The sequence below is a fragment of the Triturus cristatus genome, chromosome 3_1 (assembly GCF_964204655.1).
Source record: "Triturus cristatus chromosome 3_1, aTriCri1.1, whole genome shotgun sequence".
Classification (NCBI taxonomy): Eukaryota; Metazoa; Chordata; class Amphibia; order Caudata; family Salamandridae; genus Triturus; species Triturus cristatus.
This window is the reverse complement of record NC_140583.1, coordinates 10,604,098-10,624,826: the sequence shown is the minus strand read 5'-3', so window position 1 is coordinate 10,624,826 and position 20,729 is coordinate 10,604,098. Positions and strand designations below refer to the sequence as shown.

General features: G+C 48.6%; 1 protein-coding gene across 1 annotated transcript in view; it reads left to right on the top strand.

The window, feature by feature from the left end:
• Nucleotides 1-14,191, top strand: part of NDUFS3 (NADH:ubiquinone oxidoreductase core subunit S3) — a 143,388-nt gene extending 129,197 nt beyond the window's left edge. The window contains exon 7 of the mRNA XM_085646531.1: nt 13,840-14,191. Within this exon, the coding sequence (XP_085502657.1) occupies nt 13,840-14,016 (177 nt within the window). The 3' untranslated portion in view covers nt 14,017-14,191. The remainder of the gene's footprint in view (nt 1-13,839) is intronic.
• Nucleotides 14,192-20,729: the final 6,538 nt, after the last annotated feature.

Genomic DNA, 20,729 nt, shown 5'->3' with positions numbered 1-20,729 from the left:
AATGTGTTTATCACTGTCAAAGGCATTATGTTAATACTTCTGCTTTGTTATTTATTTTCCACACTGAGTGTGTTGATATGCATATTGTGTACTGTGTATACTGTTTATGTACATATTGCTGTTAGTCCGTCCGTGTGCCTCGAAGGCACGGAAAAAAGGGGCGGAACTGACGTCATCACGCCGACGAGGTCCTCTTATGGAGCCGGTGACGTCAGCGGAGTCGCGAGCGGAGCCGTGTCTCTGTGACGTCGTCTTCGGCCTCATCGGCGTGGACTGCTACAAAAGTTTCCGAATGTTGCTGGCGCAAGGGATATTCACAAGGTGAGGAATCCACAGGCAGATACTGTATCCACCAGAAAAAGCGTTACCGAAGGTAAGTAACTTGTTCATCATGAGCTTGTGTCTGGTGGGAGCACAAATGATGCTGTTAGGTCTCTATATCATGTGCTTGTCTCTGGTGGGAGCACGACTGATGGTGTTGGGAGGTCCCGTTACCATAGGCTTGTGTCTGGTGGGAGCACGACTGATGGTGTAGGGAGGTCCCGTTACCATGGGCTTGTGTCTGGTGGGAGCACGACTGATGGTGTTAGATATCTGTATCATGAGCTTGTGTCTGGTGGGAGCACGACTGATGGTGTAAGATCTCTATCTCATGTGCTTGTGTCTGGTGGGAGGAAGACTGATGGTGTTAGATCTCTATATCATGAGCTTGTGTCTGGTGGGAGCACGACTGATGGTGTAAGATCTCTATATCATGTGCTTGTCTCTGTTGGGAGCACGACTGATGGTGTTAGATCTCTATATCATGAGCTTGTCTCTGGTGGGACCACGACTGATGGTGTTAGATCTCTGTATCATGGGCTTGTGTCTGGTGGGAGCACGACTGATGGTGTTAGATCTCTGTATCATGGGCTTGTGTCTGGTGGGAGGAAGACTGATGGTGTAAGATCTCTATATCATGTGCTTGTCTCTGTTGGGAGCACGACTGATGGTGTTAGATCTCTATATCATGAGCTTGTCTCTGGTGGGACCACGACTGATGGTGTTAGATCTCTGTATCATGGGCTTGTGTCTGGTGGGAGCACGACTGATGGTGTTAGATCTCTGTATCATGGGCTTGTGTCTGGTGGGAGGAAGACTGATGGTGTTAGATCTCTGTATCATGAACTTGTGTTTGGTGGGAGCACGACTGATGGTGTTAGATCTCTATATCATGAGCTTGTGTCTGGTGGGAGCACGTCTGATGGTGTTAGATCTCTGTATCATGGGTTTGTGTCTGGTGAGAGCACGACTGATGGTGTTATATCTCTGTATCATGAGCTTGTGTCTGGTGGGAGCACGACTGATGGTGTTAGATCTCTGTATCATGAGCTTGTGTCTGGTGGGAGCACGACTGATGGTGTTATATCTCTGTATCATGGGCTTGTGTCTGGTGAGAGCACGACTGATGGTGTTAGATCTCTATCTCATGAGCTTGTCTCTGGTGGGACCACGACTGATGGTGTTAGATCTCTAGATCTCGGCCTTGTGCCTGGTGAGTGCACGACTGATGGTGTTAGATCTCTGTATCATGGGTTTGTGTCTGGAGGGAGCACAGCTGATGATGTTAGGAGGTCCCTTTCTCATGGGCTTGTGTCTGGTGGGAGCACGACGAGTGATGCTAGGTGATCCCTGTATTGTGTCTTATGTCGGATGAGAGAAGCCCTAGTGTGGCTTCGAGTCTGAGATGGAGAGACAGGTTTTCTTGGCGCTACCTGTGCATTGGCTGAGAGAAGCCTCCAGAGTGGCCTGTATCAGGTGAGAGACATGAACAGCATGGTATGAGTGTTGGTATAAAATGTCCTTGGCGTGACCTTGAATATAAGGTGGCAGAAGGCAATAATCCTGTGTTGAGTTACTGCTTCCTTGTAGTGCTGAAGCAAAAACAAGTCGCTTCCCTGTCTTCTCCACTGCTTCTGTTTCAGATACTTCTCCTCTGTCAATAACCTTGAGGCCCCTTGGTTCTCTTGTTTTCTGTCCTCCTCCAGCCAGAAGTGCCTTCTTCTTTCTGTTAGTTAGCTCATTTCAATTCTTTCCCCTGGACTCTTCCATCTCTCTTATTCTGGGATACTCTGCATTTCCTACCAGTTTTAGATAAACACTGGGGCTTTCTGAATACTACTTCTCTCTCTTGTCCAGCGTCTTGCTTCTGCGACCAACAGCAGATAGGGGCCAGTCACTGTATTACTGTTAATGTTTCCTGTGACTGCAAGCTGGTTCTGCTTGTTTGCCATAAGTCCTGCCATTAAGATGTAGGACAGAAAAAGGACCGGGAGGCCCCCCTCACGTGAAGTGCCAGGATCCTGCCTGATGTGATTGATGGTGACGTAGACCTTGCCTCCATCTGCTTGTCACCCACATGTGGGATATCCTGTTCTCCAGCCCAGTGGATAATGCTGAACGGGGAGCCCTAGTCTTATCTGGTGATGGTTCTTAAGAACAAGCACATGCGTTACTTACAAGAATAGCGGAGTCGTTTGTATCTCACACAAGTGATCATACATGGAGGAAACACCCTCGGTCCCACAGCTGTCCTTCCTATCTCAGTGAGAGAGTGCAGGATGTCAGGATGTGAGACACCTCTAATGAAGCATTGTTGTTGGGTGGAAGATGGCAAGCATGGCATTAACTGTGCATCTTTTTCTGCCAGTCTAAGGTCACTGCAGAGTTCAGATGGAAGCTGGTAGACTGGAAGACGAGGTCCATGAGTGAAGAAAGGAAGGGGCGTGATAGGAGGGAGGAGGCCTTGTGGATAGCAGAGGCTTTCCAAAGTGCCAGTATTTTGAAGACAGGGGGAGTAGTGCATTGCGTCCTCCTAGCCAGTATGGTGGAAGGTTGCAGGAAACGTTGGAGTGCACAGGAGTCACTTTGTGTGTTGAATGGACAGTGCTTAGAGTGGCCTTAGCTGTCTGCCTCATACGACTGCCTTGAGAGGGAACGAAGTGTAGTCGGAGATTCTCAGAGTGGCCTTGAGTTTTCATGTGGGAAATCTTTTTACTAGTTCCATTGTAAATGCAACCCGTATAAACTTCCATTGCCCCCTGACATGCACAGGTATATGAACCAACTTTCCGAAATGAGCAAGAAATACAGAAAGGCTTGATTCTGCGTGCCTTCCACGACTTAAGCAAAGATGATTCCCAGCGGTTAAATATCTTTCAGGCACTGAAGCATTATATTCCTTGCTTCGTTTTGGAGTCCGTTTCGCCAAATATTGGGCACGCAGAGGAAATCCACCATCTCTGTATTTTTAATAGGCATTATTACATTTTAGCACCTGCTTGTAGTGCAGATGGTATGAATGCATATTAGCTGAGAAATTAATGTAGAAAAGTAAAAACATGAAATGTGTAAGTACGAGAAAAAATGGCAGCAATCATATGGTGATCAGTAAGTGAAATCATTGATGGGCTCCATCTTTACCTAGTTTTCCTGAGGCGGAAGCCGGGAAAGCGCGCCAGAGCTGGTAATCTTCGCTTTTTAATCGCTGTTGATGCTAATTCCTTTAAAAGTTTTTCAATATTGCTATCTTTGCACTTACGTTTTTGCTGGCTGTGTTGCCTCCCGGGAGCCACGCTCTTGGTCACCGGGGGCAGAGACCTGACTTCCTGCTTGGGACGGCCGCCATCTTGGTGGTACAAGCGGGAGGCGGTCTAGTAGCTACGACTCCATGGGCATAAATGCTGACGCCTGAGCACACGCGCAGCGCGCCGAATGCGCGCACTAGGCAAGCCCGTCTGCGCCCTTACAAGCCCCAAGCCCGAAAACGCTGCCCAAATCAGTTGTCCCTCACCTCCCCCGACACGGATAACTTATCCCCCCAAGGCGTTACTGGATTGTAGAACGGGAAATGCTTCACAGTTCACTACCATGGCTAACTGCCCGGATACTTTTCCACTTAATCTTGAAGGACCGGTAGCATGCAAGACATGTTCCTTCCACTGCAAAATAAACACTCCGGACGGGCCAAAGGGGGACGTCTTGGCGGATGTAGGCCAATTCAGCCCAATATTTATTCTTTGCAATGTCAGATCCCTAGCCAAGCACCCCATTGAAATCTGGGATATGGTCAGCTCTTACTCCCCAGATTTGTGTCTTCTCATAGAAACATGGGTAAACCCCTCAAATCACCCCCAGATTAACCTAGCAATCCCTGATGGCTATAAATGAATCCATTTGGATAGACAGGGGAAACAGGGGGGCGGGATCGCAATAGCCTTCAAAGACCACCTAAACGTCCAATGGACTGCCACACATTGCACGGCCAGCTTTGAACTAGGCTTTTTTAAGCTCACTAGATCACCATCTGACAGCTGGAACGGGGCTCTGATCTATCGGCCCCCGGGGCCCAGGACCCACTTTTCAAATGAACTAGTCTAGCTGATCACCCTGCAAGCCCTAGCATCCAGCAATTTTATCTTGCTTGAGGACTTCAATTTCCATGGCGAAGTCTTAGGGAACCCAGAGATGAGCAACCTCCTAAATAGCCTAAACCAAATCGGGCTTTCCCTACTTTCAACGGCCCCCACGCATAGGGCAGGCCACGCTCTTGACCTAATCTTTACCAATATTGGGCTTCTATTTGGGCTCCCTCCCCTTCCCTTCACATGGTCTGATCATTTCATGGACCCCTTCTCCATACGACGGCAGTATACCAATGTACTACCGGGATCTGAAGCACGTTCATTTCAACTTCGCAGACCTTGGAACAACCTATCCTTGGAAGCCTTTGAGGCTGCCTACACTTCACTGCCACAGGCAGTTACACCGGCAGATTTAGATGTCTTGGAACGGTTGAAGAATTTTACCACCAGACTAACTTCAGTTTTTGACTCCCCAATTCCCGCGAAAAAATTCCGTCCCTCCAAACAGCGACAATCAGCCCCCTGGTATACAGGGGAGCTTAGCGCGGAGAAATCCAGGTGTAAAGCCCTGGAGAGATGCTGGAGAACCAGTAAAACCCCTATGGACCGACACACCTATAAACAATCCTTATCTAAATATCATCGAAACATAAAAATAGCAAGGAAATCTTTCATCCTAAAACAAATTGATCAAGCTACCAACTCTTCAAAAACTTTATTCAACATAGTGAAAGACTTTGTCTCCCCCCAAACCTGTAGATTGCCTCAAATGGAGTCACAGGAACTCTGCAATTCCCTTGCAACCCACTTTGAGGATAAAATTAATTTGATTTATGGTAATTTCCCATCTCCATTAGCCCAGACCACAACTTCCCTCACGAGTCCCGTAGCAATTAACCAGAAGATCCTTGGCAATCTCAAACAATTTGAACCCCTCTCTATAATGGAAGTCAATACTTTGCTCTCCTCGGCAAAATCTGGTTCCCCTAGTGACATGTGCCCCCCTAGAACTATGGCCCTCATAGCCTCGTGTTGCGCTCTGGAAGTTCACGGAATGTTCAACAGTTCCATCAGGTCGGGCTTTATTCCTTCCATCTGGAAGGAAGCGTTTGTCCGCCCCATCCTGAAAAAACCGACGGCAGACCCCCATGTACTCGGTAACCATCGCCCCATATCACTACTGTCCGTGTTGGGCAAATCACTTGAATCAGCCATAAATAGACAGCTGAGTCACTACCTTGAATCCAACAATTTTCTAGACCCTTCGCAGTCAGGTTTTCGTCCAGGATTCAGCACTGAAACTGCAATCCTGGCAGTGACCGACTCACTGAGGCAAGAAATGGACGCCGGAGGATCAGCTATCCTGGTTCTCCTGGATCTCTCCGCAGCATTCGACACTATCGCCCACTCTAAGCTGTCGGAGAGATTGCGTTCCTGCGGCACCCAAGATCAAGCACTGAAATGGTTACAAAATTTCCTATCTGATAGAAACCAAACAATTATGCTGGGACCTTATCGCTCAGACAAATGCTGTCTGGACAAAGGCGTTCCCCAGGGCTCATGTCTCAGCCCCACCTTGTTTAATCTGTACATGTCCCCTTTAGCTAAAATAGCAGAGTCATACGGGTTTGAGATAATCTCATATGCGGACGGCACCCAGTTTATCTTAAAATAACCCAAAAGCAACTTCAGAACACCTACGCTTCGCAGCCGGAATGATTACCATTTCCAATTGGATGACCGAGAATTATCTCCAATTAAACCCGAGTAAAACGGAAATCCTGTTAATTGGGAAAGCTCCTCTTTTTTGGTCCGAGGAGTGGTGGCCGCGAGAGCTGGGTACCGCACCGGCTCCCAAACAAGTAGTGAAAAACCTGGGGTTTAAACTTGACCAGGCACTCTCTATGAAGTAACATGTAGCAGCAATTTCCAGCTCCTGCTATTTTAGCCTTCGGCTTCTACGGAAGATCCTCCCCTATCTCCCCATCAAGCACCACAGAACACTAGTCCAGGCCATGGTGATCTGTCACCTCGATTACGGCAATGCTCTGCTGGCAGAACTTGGCCCGACGCTGCTGAAGAAGCTACAGGTCATCCAAATAACCGCTGCTCGAATGATCCTAAATCGCCCTGCAGGCTCGCCTTCAGCCCCTCTGCTTCTAGACCTTCATTGGCTCCCGATTTCGGATCGAGCACACTTTAAGACCTGTTGCCTTACGTATAAGGCCTTAAACGGTAAAGGCCCCAAATATCTGGCAAACAAACTAACCAAAATGACCACTACTCTCAACCTAAGGTCTAATGCTCTGGAACTCCTGAAGACCCCCCGAATCCGCCTTACCCGTTCCGGGGGGAGGGCCTTCTCATATCTTGCGCCACGCTACTGCAACTTGCTTCCCATTTCCATACATACTTGCCCCTCTCTCACAGTCTTTAGGAAACAACTGAAAACCTTTTTGTTCTGATCACTCAGGGTTCTATTTTTGCTGCTGTGTCTTTCCTCTCTTACTCCCCCTCAGCATACTACTAGGTATAGCGCCGAGATGCCCCAGGGTGAGTCGTGCGCTCTAGAAGTGTCCCTAACATAACATCTTTGTCAGAGTCCCTCGTGTATACATTAGCACCATCAATGCCTCCATCATAGGAGTTAGGTGTGTCAGTCTGCTGCAAGCGATGCCTGGATCGGTCTCTGGGCTTTGGCAGGTCGAGTCCTCCAAGCAGATGTGCAGCTTCGATGCTCCCTCTGACAGCTGGCCATCCCCTCTGTCGAGTTGCCTGTGCATCCGACTTACAAGATAGAAAGAGACCCCATGATTGCGCCACACAGTGTGAGACACGTCAATTTCTCCTGCACATTTGCCTAAATGTATTATTCTTCATAAATCACGCTGTTGAATATATAACACATGAGCTATTCTATCTGTATCGAAGCTGACGCTTTATAATGAATACATGCAATGAAATAATGATCGGAATCAAGCTTTTGTAATGAATGAATGTATGTTCTGGGGAGCAAGACGTACACATAGCACATGACAAGTGTTGATTCAGAGCTGTTCTTAGCGTGGCCTTGAGTGATGGCTGTGAGATACCCCCAGCCTTGCGTTTTGTTGGGTCAGAGATTAACCTGGTGTTTCCTTGTGTGGTCCATGGGAAAGGGCAGTTGCGGAGCCTTTAGTGAGAGATTACCATTGCATGGCTGTTAGTGTTGGAGGTGAGACTTCTCTAGGGTGGCCTTGTGTTGACCATTGCATGACCTTTAGTGTTTTCCATGAGACCTCTCTAGGGTGGCCTTGTGTTGACTATTGCATGGTCTTTAGTTTTGGGGGTGAGAACTCTCTAGGGTGGCCATGTGTTGCCATTGCAGGGTCTTTAGTGTTGGGGGTGAGACCTCTCTAGGGTGGCCTTGTGTTGACCATTGCATGGCCTTTAGTGTTGGGGGTGAGACCTCTCTAGGGTGGCCTTGTGCTGCCATTGCATGGCCTTTAGTGTTGGGGTGAGACCTCTCTAGGGTGGCCTTGTGTTGACCATTGCATGACCTTTAGTGTTGAGGGTGAGACACCCCTAGGGTGGCATTGTGTTGACCATTGCATGGCCTTTAGTGTTGGGACTGAGACCTCTGTAGGGTGACCTTGTGTTGACCATTGCATGAACTTTAGTGTTGGGGTGAAAGCTCTCTAGGGTGGTCTTGTGTTGACCATTGCATGACCTTTAGTGTTGAGGGTGAGACATCCCTAGGGTGGCCTTGTGTTGACCATTGCACGGCCTTTAGTATTGGGGGTGAGACCTCTGTAGGGTGGCCTTGTGTTGACCATTGCATGGCCTTTAGTGCTGGGGTTGAGACCTCTGTAGGGTGGCCTTGTGTTGACCATTGCATGACCTTTAGTGTTGTGGATGAGAAGCCTCTAGGGTGGCCTTGTAATGACCATTGCATGGCCTTTAGTGTTGGGGGTGAAACTTCTCTAGGATGGCCTTCTGTTGACCATTGCAAGGCCTATACTGTTGGGGATGAGGCCTCTCTAAGATGGCCTTGTGTTGACCATTGCATGGCCTTTAGAGTTGGGGGTGAGACGTCTGTAGGGTGGCCTTGTGTTGACCATTGCATGGCCTTTAGTGTTTGGGGTGAGACCTCTCTGGGATAGCCCTATGTTGACCATTGCATTGCCTTTATTGTTGGGGTTGAGACCTCTGTAGGATGGCCTTTAGTGTTGGGGGTGAGACCTCTCTAGGGTGGCCTTGTGTTGACCATTGCATGACCTTTAGTATTTTCCGTGAGACCTCTCTAGGGTGGCCTTGTGTTGACCATTGCATGCCCTTTAGTGTTGAGGGTGAGACATCCCTATGGTGACCTTGTGTTGACCATTGCATGACCTTTAGTGTTGGGGTGAGACTTCTCCAGGGTGGCCTTGTGTTGATCATTGCATGGCCTGTAGTGTTGGTGGTGAGACATCTCAAGGGTGGCCTTGTGTTGACCATTGCCTGGCCTTTAGTGTTGGGGCTGAGACCTCTGTAGGGTGGCCTTATGTTGACCATTGCATGGCCTTGAGTGTTGGGAGTGAGACATCTCAAGGGTGGCCTTGTGTTGACCATTGCATTGCCTTTAGTATTGGGGTTGAGACCTCTGTAGTGTGGCCTTGTGTTGACCATTGCATTGCCTTTAGTATTGGGTCTGAGACCTCTGTAGGGTGGCCTTGTGTTGACCATTGCCTGGCCTTTAGTGTTGGGGCTGAGACCTCTGTAGGGTGGCCTTGTGTTGACCATTGCATGGCCTTTAGTGTTTTCTATGAGACATCTCAAGGGTGGCCTTGTGTTGACCATTGCATGGCCTTTAGTGTTGGGAGTGAGACATCCCTAGGGTGGCCTTGTGTTGACCATTGCGTTGCCTTTAGTATTGTGGTTGAGACTTCTCTAGGGTGGCCTTGTAATGACCATTGCATGGCCATTTAGTGTTTGGGATGAGACATCCCTAGGGTGGCCTTGTGTTGACCATTGTTTGGCCTTTAGTGTTGGGGGTGAGACTTCTCTAGGGTGGCCTTGTGTTGACCATTGCATGACCTTTAGTGTTTTCCATGAGACCTCTCTAGGGTGGCCTTGTGTTGACCATGGCATGACCTTTAGTGTTGGGGGTGCGACCTCTTTTGGGTGGCCTTGTGTTGACCATTGAATGTCCTTTAGTGTTGGGGGTGAGACCTCTGTAGGGTGGCCTTGTGTTGACCATTGCATGACCCTAAGTGCTGGGGGTGAGACATCCCTAAGGTGGCCTTGTGTTGACCATTGCACGGCCTTTAGTGTTGGGGTTGAGACATCTCTAAGGTGGCCTTGTGTTGCCATTGCATGGCCTTTAGTGTTGGGGGTGAGACCTCCTCAGGGTGGCCTTGTGTTGACCATTGCATGGCCTTTAGTGTTGGGGGTGAGACCTCTGTAGGGTGGCCTTGTGTTGACCATTGACTGGCCTTTAGTGTTGGGGATGAGACCTCTGTAGGGTGGCCTTGTTTTGACCATTGCCTGGCCTTTAGTGTTGGGGGATAAGACCTCTATAGGGTGGCCTTGTGTTGACCATTGCATGGCCTTTTGTGTTGGGGATGAGACATCTCTAGGGTGGCCTTTTGTTGACCATTGCATGGCCTGTAGTGTTGGGGGTGGGACCTTTCTAGGGTGGCCTTGTGTTGACCATTGCATGGCCTTTAGTGTTGGAGGTGAGACTTCTGTAGTGTGGCCTTGTGTTGACCATTGCATGACCTTTAGTGTTTTCCGTGAGACCTCTCTAGGGTGGCTTTGTGTTGACCATTGCATGACCTTTAGTGTTGGGGGTGAGACATCCCTAAGGTGGCCTTGTGTTGACCATTGCACGGCCTTTAGTGTTGGGGTTGAGACATCTCTAAGGTGGCCTTGTGTTGCCATTGCATGGCCTTTAGTGTTGGGGGTGAGACCTCCTCAGGGTTGCCTTGTGTTGACCATTGCATGGCCTTTAGTGTTGGGGGTGAGACCTCTGTAGGGTGGCCTTGTGTTGACCATTGACTGGCCTTTAGTGTTGGGGATGAGACCTCTGTAGGGTGGCCTTGTTTTGACCATTGCCTGGCCTTTAGTGTTGGGGGATAAGACCTCTATAGGGTGGCCTTGTGTTGACCATTGCATGGCCTTTTGTGTTGGGGATGAGACATCTCTAGGGTGGCCTTTTGTTGACCATTGCATGGCCTGTAGTGTTGGGGGTGGGACCTTTCTAGGGTGGCCTTGTGTTGACCATTGCATGACCTTTAGTGTTGGGGGTGAGACTTCTGTAGTGTGGCCTTGTGTTGACCATTGCATGACCTTTAGTGTTTTCCGTGAGACCTCTCTAGGGTGGCTTTGTGTTGACCATTGCATGACCTTTAGTGTTGGGGGTGAGACCTCTCTAGGGTGGCCTTGTGTTGACCATTGTATGACCTTTAGTGTTGGGGTGAGACCTCTCTAGGGTGGCCTTGTGTTGACCATTGCATGGCCTTTAGTGTTGGGGGTGAGACCTCTGTAGGGTGACCTTGTGTTGACCATTGCATGGCCTTTAGTGTTGGGGATGAGATATCCCTAGGGTGACCTTGTGTTGGCCATTGCATGACCTTTAGTGTTGAGGGTGAGACCTCTGTAGGATGGCCTTGTGTTGACCATTGCCTGGCCTCTAGTGTAGGTGGTGAGACGTCTCTAGGGTGGCCCTGTGTTGACCATTGAATGGCCTTTAGTGTTGGGGGTGAGACGTCTCTAGGGTGGCCTTGTCTTGACCATTTCCTGGCCTTTTGTGTTGGGGATGAGACCTCTGTAGGGTGGCCTTGTGTTGACCATTGACTGGCCTTTAGTGTTGGGGATGAGACCTCTGTAGGGTGGCCTTGTTTTGACCATTGCCTGGCCTTTAGTGTTGGGGGATAAGACCTCTATAGGGCGGCCTTGTGTTGACCATTGCATGGCCTTTTGTGTTGGGGATGAGACCTCTCTAAGGTGGCCTTGTAATGACCTTTGCCTGGCCTTTTGTGTTGGGGGCGAGACATCCCTGTGGTGGCCTTGTGTTGACCATTGCATGGCCTTTAGTGCTGGGGTGAGTCCTTTCATGGGTGGCCTTGTGTTGAACATTGCCTGGCCTTTAGTGTTGGGGTTGGGTCATCCGTAGGGTGGCCGTATGTTGATCATTGCATGACCTTTAGTGTTGGGGTGAGACAGCTCTAGAGTGACCTTGTAGATTGGATGTAGGAGGCTGATACCGCGCCTTAAGTGTAAGATGGGAGATGTTCCTCGACTTGCCTTTGGTATGAGATACCCCTATACTGTCTGTGAGCATTGGAGGGAGCTCCCCCTGGGAGGACTTTAGTACTGTGCTTAAGGTGCCCATAGCAGAGCTTTGAGCGCCAGATGGGTGCAGATAGCAAATCTTACTTGTGAGATCTCTTCGAAGGTTGTGGCATAGAGGCTCAAGCGTGGCCTTGACCAACTGTGGCTTGGCCATTATTGCTGCATGGGAGACCCCTGTGGCACTGCTTAGAATGTTGCTGCATAAACGCCTATAGTATGTGCTTGAACATGAAAGGGAACACACCTGTAGCATGGCCCCTATTGCTGTATATGCGATCTCTGTAGCACTGCTAAATGTTCCTACTTAAAGGCTCAAACAGTTGGCTTGAACATGGGGTGGAAGACCCCTGTAGCTCGCGTCTTACTGCTGCATGGGTTTTGACATGAATGCTGTTGAATAGAGACTCATAGCGTTTCCTGGAGCATAGGACCCTGCATAAAGGCTCATAGCGTGTCCTTGATCATAGGACGCTGCATAGAGGCGCTTAGTGTGCTTGAGCATGGGGTGCTGCTTAGAGGCTCCTAGCGTGTCCTTGTGCCTAGGGCGCTGCATAGAGGCTCATAATGTGCGCTTGTGTATAGGACGCTGCATAGAGGCTCATAGTGTGTCCTTGAGCACAGGGCGCTGCATAGAGGCTTATAGTGTGTGCTTGAGCATAGGCATAGAGGCTCAAAGTGTGTGCTTGAGCATAGGACACTGCATAGAGGCTCAATGCGTGTCCTTGAGCATAGGGTGGGAGACACCTGTAGCATCTAGAGCATGAGATCACATGAACATGAGCCGCAGATTCCTATGTATTGTGTAGAAGGTGCCCATGGTTCATCCCCTTCCTACACCTTCACTTTAATGGCTGTCATTAGACATCCTTCAACTTGCACCTTTTTCATGTAGTCAAAATAACTTAGAGAGTAAGACAGCTCAGCGAGTTAAGCTCTCACCACCTTGGCACAGGAGCCCTTCATCTTTCCAATGTCAATAAACAGTGTACCCTTGCAGTTGTGCAATCACTTGCCAGGGCTAGAAGGAGCAAGGGATTGTCTATAATTGCTTCTATTCTGTGTTACTCTACCAGGTGCCTTGTATGTGACATTCGGTTTCATTGGTGAAAGATTGTGCCAAAGATGCAATAGAAACATAGTGGCTGTGATCCAGCTATGAGGACCCTCCAGTATTCTGCGTACCTAGGCTCCTCTTCCCACCATAGTTTATATTATGGTGTTTGTGCTGCAGGAGCTGTCTCCGCTGAGACCCCGTGCCGCTGCAGCTTATTCTCGTACGAGGTGGTCTTGGCTCCTTTTTTCTACTATAGACTATAGAATGGTGTTTGTTCTGCAGAGAGCTGTCTCTTCTGAGACCCCATGCTGCTGCAGTTTATTCTTGTACGAGGTGGTCTTGACTCCTCTTCCCACCATAGACTATAGAATGGTGTTTGTTCAATAGAAGCCGTCTCTTCTGACACCCCATGCCATTGCAGTTTATTCTCGTACGAGGTGGTCTTGGCTCCTCTTTCAGTTTAGACTATATAATGGTGTTAGTGCTGCTGAGAGCTGTGTGCGCTTAGACCCCATGATGTTGCAGCTTATTCTCGTACGAGGTGGTCTCGGCTCCTCTTCCCACCATAAACTATAGAATGCTGTTTGTTCGATAAGAGAGCTGTCTCCACCGAGACCCCATGCCGCTGCAGCTTATTCTCGTACAAGGTGTCTTGGCTCCTCTTCCCCTCATAGACTATAGAATGCTGTAAGTTCCAGAAGAGAGCTGTCTCCGCTGAGACCCCATGCCGCTGCAGCTTATTCTCGTACAAGGTGTCTTGGCTCCTCTTCCCCTCATAGACTATAGAATGCTGTAAGTTCCAGAAGAGAGCTGTCTCCGCTGAGACCCCATGCCGCCGCAGCTTATTCTTGTACGAGGTGGTCTTAGCCCCCATTCCACTCTAGACTATAGAATGGTGTATGTTCCTGCTAAGAGCTGTCTCCGCTGAGACCCCATGCCACTGCAGCTTATTCTTGTACGCGGTGGTCTTGGTGGGGCTTCTTTTTGCGCACACACACACACTTCCACCCCTAGAGAGAGAGATGAGGGACATCTTTGTTCACAATTGTTTTGTCTTTTATTTCCTAGGTGCGTTACGATGATGAAGTGAAGCGGGTTGTGGCAGAACCTGTCGAACTTTCCCAGGAGTTCCGCAAGTTTGACCTGAGCAGCCCCTGGGAGACATTTCCTGCTTATCGTGAAGCACCAGAAAGTCTCCAGCTGGAGGAGGGTGCTAAAGAGCCTAAGGAGGCGAAGGAGAAGTAGAAGCATAAGCATCTGGCGGTCCATGGGTGGATTTGAGGCTGATGCCGTCCTGTGTGTAGATCATTGGATTGGTCTTTCTGGATGCTTGCAGCCCTCCCATGTCATATTTGGTATTGGTAATCTTTCACTGCAACAAAATATTTATGTATATATAAATAAACCTTAAAAGACTTAATGTGACAGTCCTTTAACAAGGAGGGAAATTGTGACACCCGGACAGAAGACCAGGCCGAAGGGGGATTTGGGGAAGGAGGAGGAAGATGGTGGTATGTGAAAGCCTCTTAAGGCGCCCTTGCAGATTTGGAAGCACTTCAAAAAATGCTAACCCCTTCCCTGCTTCTCGACTCAACTTTTTTGTCCATTCTCCATTGTTGCAGCAAGTGGAAATGGTTGACAGGTTGGGCACTACCTAAGCATAAGACACGTGTGCTCCAACATTCAGAAGCCATGAGGGGTAGATCCGACTGGACGGCCGTTCTGGATGTGCAGTTTCTCGTCTGTGCTGGGTTTTATTTTAATGTTATATAAATCACATACCATCTGAGTTTTCACAATACCTGTAACTTAAACTAAACTGGGATTTCCGCCTTGTCTGGCTCCTTTTGCCCTGTTAGGTGTTTCCTGTGCACCAGCGTGTGAATGAGATAAGGCATGGCAATCAGTCGTGCTGTGGTGCACTGGCACTTCTGCTTGGGTTTGTTTGTGGGTGGTGGGCTCAGCTGGGGTACCAAGTAGCCTCGCTGACTCTAGTTGAACTCTGTGATTGACTGCAGAGATGGCATTGGGGCAATTGGCTGGTCTGGTCCGGAAGGTCTTGGCCTGCAGCAGCAAGGCAATGGGTACCCAATGATAGGTGTGGCACCGGATTGCTGGTGAAAGCTGGGGTGGCACCATTTGCCCTACCACTGGGTTTGGTTAGCATGCCAGGTTGGCGCCATCTTTGTGGCCTCAAAAGAAATTAGTGCTGATCCTGTGAGGCAAAAAGGAAAACTAGAAGACCTGAAGGGGATCTTGCTGGGACCTAGACATAATTTAGAAGGTGAGTTGTTGGGCCTCTCATGCTGAGGATGCTAATCCAGGAGAGCACTGATGGAGATGAAAGCACCTACCTGCCTCCTGGTTCTTTAGAAGGCACAATGTGAAACTTAATTAATGGTTATATATGAGAACAACCCCCAGAAAGGGGAATAGGAACCAAGTTTATTTCCTGAAGCATTGTTCCTTTTCTGAACACTCTTAAGTAGCCACAAGAAGCTGGAAACGTTCTGTAAAAAGTTGCATACACCAAGGTTCAGAGGGGGTATGTACACCATGACGGACTGCTTTACTTGCAAAAACCTATAATGATCAGCTATTCAGTAGCCAATGCAGTTGAAGATAAACCACAAATGATGGTACAGGCAAAAAAGATACAGTACATGACTGCCGCTGGCACTATGGCCCTGAAAGATACCTGCCCCATTCTCATTTTCCATGGATGGTGCAGGGTCATTGACTCCTTATTTTTGTGACATTTGAACATTAAATGTGTGACACCAGAACATAATATAGACAGTGTGTCAAGATTTGTAATCAGAGCAGACCTCAGAAAAGTTGGTGAGAGTGCAAAGGCAACTGAAGCAATCAAAGAAACCATTATGAACAACATATCCAACATGCATACTTCTATAATTAAACTTTAAGAAACTAAACAATTGTTAGAACCAAAAGTTGAAGGCACTGGAAGAAGATCTCACCAAAATAATTTGTGCTTCCTAAGGTTCCCAAAATGGGCTGAGGACTTCTTAGGAATAGCTCTTGTAAATATTTAAACCTAAGGCACTCTACAAGTTCTTTTCTGTTGAGACGGCCACATGTCACTTGCCCCTCTGTGGGCATAAATGTAGCCTGTATATTAAATGTCTGTGATTAACTAGCCATCCAGCAATGGGCCAGGTTAGGCAAGATTTCACAGTGCATAGGTCTGTCAACAGATATTTCTGGACTGCTGTACATACCAGAGTGTCATAGAAAATCTTTTGAAGTGATGCAGCAGAGACTGAGAAAAAAAGTTGAAATATATGTTGCTCTTCCCAGCTAAAAAAGATCAAAGGTGGCAAATCACACTTTCTTGACTCCCCTGAGATGGCATTGGGCTGTCTCGATTGTTGGCAATATTAAAAAGGAGCCTGAAGAAACCTACAGCACCATTAGTAAGCAGAGACCTTGATTGATCAAACTCTGTACGAACCATCCAAAATATGGTGCACGATGACAAGAATACTGAAAAATCTAATTGAACCCCAGCGGAACTGTGGGAGGTGAGCACTGAGTAATAACCATTGTGGAGTCATGCATTTGGTGGGGATATTATGTATAGTTCTCGATAGTATACTTTTCTGGTATAAGGCGACCCACACTCACTAAAAATGTAACCTGAATATTTACTACAGCAGCATTAGAGCCTGTGTGTGCCCTCTCCAGTCCCTTTCACTTGGACTGGGCCGGTGTTCAAGGGCAAAAGGGGTGTTGCCGTACCATCAATGCGAAGGAGGAGAGGCATTTGAGCAGCTTGTGCAAACCAGCTTCAATTTTTATTTTCTTTGGAATGGGATTAGTGCTAGAACTGGACTGCACTGAGCGTGTGTCGGGCAAGGAAAGCCTTGTTCTGCGGGGCCAAGCCAGGGCAGTGACATGACAGTGGTGGGCGTCGGAAGATACAGCAGTGCGTGTCGGAAGATACAGAAGTGCTAAATCTGTTTGCATTTGGGGTTCATAGCTCTGGCTCATGGTGGAGTCAGTAGAACTCCATTCAAGTAAAGAGCTGGTGCCGAGAAGATCGATGAGGACAAGGAAGGCCTGATTGATAACCACCGAAGTGTGGGCTCTGCCTCGTCCACTATCGCCCACTGCTGCTTTGCTATTCAAAGCTGTAGGAGAGTAGGATCTGCACTTATGTTGCCCCCACTTTTTTTCTGATGTTTACACTGGTTTCTGGCTATAGTCTGGCTGGGTCCCTGCTAATCAGGGCCCCAGTCTCTCTGTTCTCTCTAAACGACTTGGTGTGCATATTAGATGCACTAGTGATTGGATACTGCGGTACCTTATGAGCATCTAGTATATGGTACCTTAGGTACCTAGGGCATTGGTACTTCACAGGCCTACCAGGGGTTGAAGCATGTATTATGCCACCCCTGGGAAGCAGACTCAATCTGACACCACAGGCCTGCTACTGCAGCCTGTGTGAGGTAGTGTTAGCACTGCTCACTGAGGTATAGGTTCCTATATCTCTCCTTGCACACACATATAAACCTATCAGCCACCCCTATGGCAAGCCCTATCAATCCTGAGGGCAGGGTGCATGGTTTACAATGTGAGGGGATGCCTCTGCCTGAGCAGAGCCTCTCTGCAGCTACCAGAGTCTATTCTCTATGGCTGTTTGTGGATGCGGTTAAACCAGATACTCGTTAAGTGCATTAAAATGCTAACTTTGGAATGACTGCATCAACACATGTTGTTTTAGGTGTCAAACAACTTGGAATCATACTCCCACATCAGTCCATGATGTGGGAGCATGATCCCACCCTTCTAGAGGGGACGACATGTAAAACTATAGCAATCTTATAGAGCCCTGGCATCACAAAATGGATAAAAAAAACAAAGGAAAGGTTGGACGGAGTGTTGAACATTGCAAGCACTCACCCCCAGTCAACTGATCTGGGTTTGATCCATCACCGTTCTTTAGTCCACTCTGCCACCCCAGTTCAGACATGGCCATATGCAAATCAGTCTGACCCTGTGCCTCATGGGAACAGTCCAGACCGAACTGCCAAGCCAGGTCCTCCCTGGACCGGAAACAAGCATCCAGGGACCGGTTTATGGCATTTGTCTTCTGAAATGTGGCAAGGCTCGCACCACTGGTTCGTTGATGTGTTATTTCTGCTGCATTCAGATTCTCCCTGACTGTGGCAAGGGTCGCACCACTGGTTCGTTGATGTGTTATTACTGCTTTCAGACATCCAGCATTTCGCGGTTCACTAATTTGATGCACTATTTCTGAAGTTGCACAGTGCTGGCATATTTAAACTAACCTGCCATGAAGCATGGAAATGGCTTGCATTGTCTCCCAGTGGTGTTTGTAAATACTCCAAAGCCTCCGTGCGATCATAAAAGGAGGCCTGGCTCTCATCCTGCATGGCAGTGCGTGCCTCAGGGACGCCTTGGTGCAGGCACCAGCGGGGTCTTTGGGTATTGTCCTTTAGCTGCCCGCTTTTGGCCACGGCTTGCCCGGCAAAGAGAATCATCTGAGGTGGGTGGGTGAGTGAGGGAGAGAGGGCTTTAGTAAATAAATAAAGCGGCTGATAAGCACACTAATTACTCTCCACATGTTTTTAGTCAAAGCCGCCCTCGTCTCTAAATAAAGGAGTGCATATTTTGTCTGGTGTAGCGTGGCTCCGTTTCTGTAATCAGGAAAAAGGGAGAGAATTGTTCAAGAGCTTGGTGTAGTAGGTTTACGTGAGCCTTTAATTGAGACACTAAATAAAGTGTGTTGGAAATGTGCACGTTTCACCAGTACTGAAAAAACCCACGGCCAACCCAACGGCCGCTTTGAAAATGACCTTGTGCCCGCTTACATCTCAGTACCTTTCAAGGCTTGCACATGGCAGGTGTGCTGCGAGCACTGAGCGGTACAAAAGGGGGTGGTGATGGACGGAGCATCAGAACCAATCAAACACTCACACCCAGTCAACAGATCTGGGTTTGATCCATCACCGTTCTTTAGCCCACTCTGCCACCCCAGTTCAGACATGGCCATATGCAAATCAGTCTGACCCTGTGCCTCATGGGAACAGTCCAGCCCGAACTGCCAAGCCATGCCTTCCCTGGACCGGAAACAAGCTTCCTAGGACCGGTTTCTGGCATTTCAGCCGTCTTCAGCCAGGCTTGCTTGAATCCAGTGGCAAAGTGAGCAAGGGACTCAACGTCTGAGCATACCCTGCCAACTTATGGCGAACAAAGCGGTACAAAAGGGGGTGGTGATGGACGGAGCATCAGAACCAATCAAACACTCACACCCAGTCAAGTGATCTGGGTTTGATCCATCACCGTTCTTTAGCCCACTCTGCCACCCCAGTTCAGACATGGCCATATGCAAATCAGTCTGACCCTGTGCCTCATGGGAACAGTCCTGGCAGAGCAGGAGAATTGAATGTCCAATAAATGCAGTGATGGTTGTGTTTTTGTCCTGACCTCCTCATCCTTTGTGCTCAGGTGGGATCCATAGCAGAGATGCACAAACGAATACGCATGACACTTCTCTACAGTCGCAGCCTCCTCAAGTGCTGGCTGTTGGTTGGTCACATGTGTCTGGCACCACATGCTGGGGTTTGCCTCATGTGGATGCCACATCATGCCTCTGACTTCTACTACCTACACTTCCTTTCTCCCTTTATATCACTCTAGAAGGTTATTTCTTTTTATCCCTGCTTTCTCCCCTCATCTCTCTTGCAGGTTTTTTTTTATCCCTACTTTCTTCCTTTATCTCTCTTGCAGAATTTTTTTATCCGTGCTTTCTCCCCTTATCTCTCTCGACGTTTTTTATCCCTGCTTTCGCCCTTTATCTCACTCTAGAAGGTTTTTTTTTTATCCGTGCTTTCTCCCCTTATCTCTCTTGCAGTTTTTTTTTATCCCTGCTTTCTCCCTTTATCTCTCTTGCAGGCTTGTTATTCCCTGCTTTATTCCTGTGTCGTGGTTTAACTCTCTGTTCCTCCCTCTCTCCTTTTCCTGCCTTTCCTTCTCTTGCTTTGGGTCAATGCCTGATGATAAAACATAAGTCTTGGTCTCCAGAAATAAGTGCCAGTGCCTAGCACTTGCAACCATTGGCACAATTTACGCTGCTGCTGCCACCGCCACATGTGGCACTAACTCATCAGATAACTCTGAGTGCAGTGCCCCTCTCTGCATTTAAGGGAGTAATTTATTGTGGGAGAAGAGGACTCTTTAGCTAATACCCTACATGTCCAGATTCGCCTGCCACTTCGGGTTCATCTCTCCAATGCCCGCAGGAGGAACGGCGTGATGGGAGTGTAGTGCTGCAGATCTATCAGTGATCAGACCTGGCAGACAGCAGGAGGGAAGGTGATGGGGAAGGAACCCTAATCATTGAAGCACCTACAGGGTCTGTGGCTAAACTGAAGGCAGCAGAGAGGCACACAAGGGGTGGCAGTGCCATACACCTAAGGACAGTCCAGGACGCAAGATGGGGTGGCACACAGAAACGAGGAGCAGAGTTAGCGGAAAGGGAAACTTGAAAGGCGGTCGATGGTAGAACCCGGACAGCGAGCAGTGCCCATGTGTGTCTTTTGTTACCATTTCTGTTCACATTCAGTGGCGTGGCAGGGGTCTCATGGACACTAATGCAAGCAGTAAAATATAACTCTGCTATGAAAAATCAGGAACAATTCGGATACACTGGGTCCCTTGCGCTCCTGTGGGTGCACGTGCTACTGAGCTCTGCCTCCCTTTCCAGCCTCAGCCTCAGCCTCAGGATCATCAACAGACATCCCCAGGTGTAGTGTCCACAAGAAAAGCTCTTTCATACCACGCATGACTGCAAACGGTCATTTCAGCAGAGAGTTATTGCTGTGCTCACCAGACTTTTGATATACTACTCCTCGCAACAACCCCACAGACTTGCGAGACAAGGGGGTCCAGATGCAGAGCTACAGGGGCCA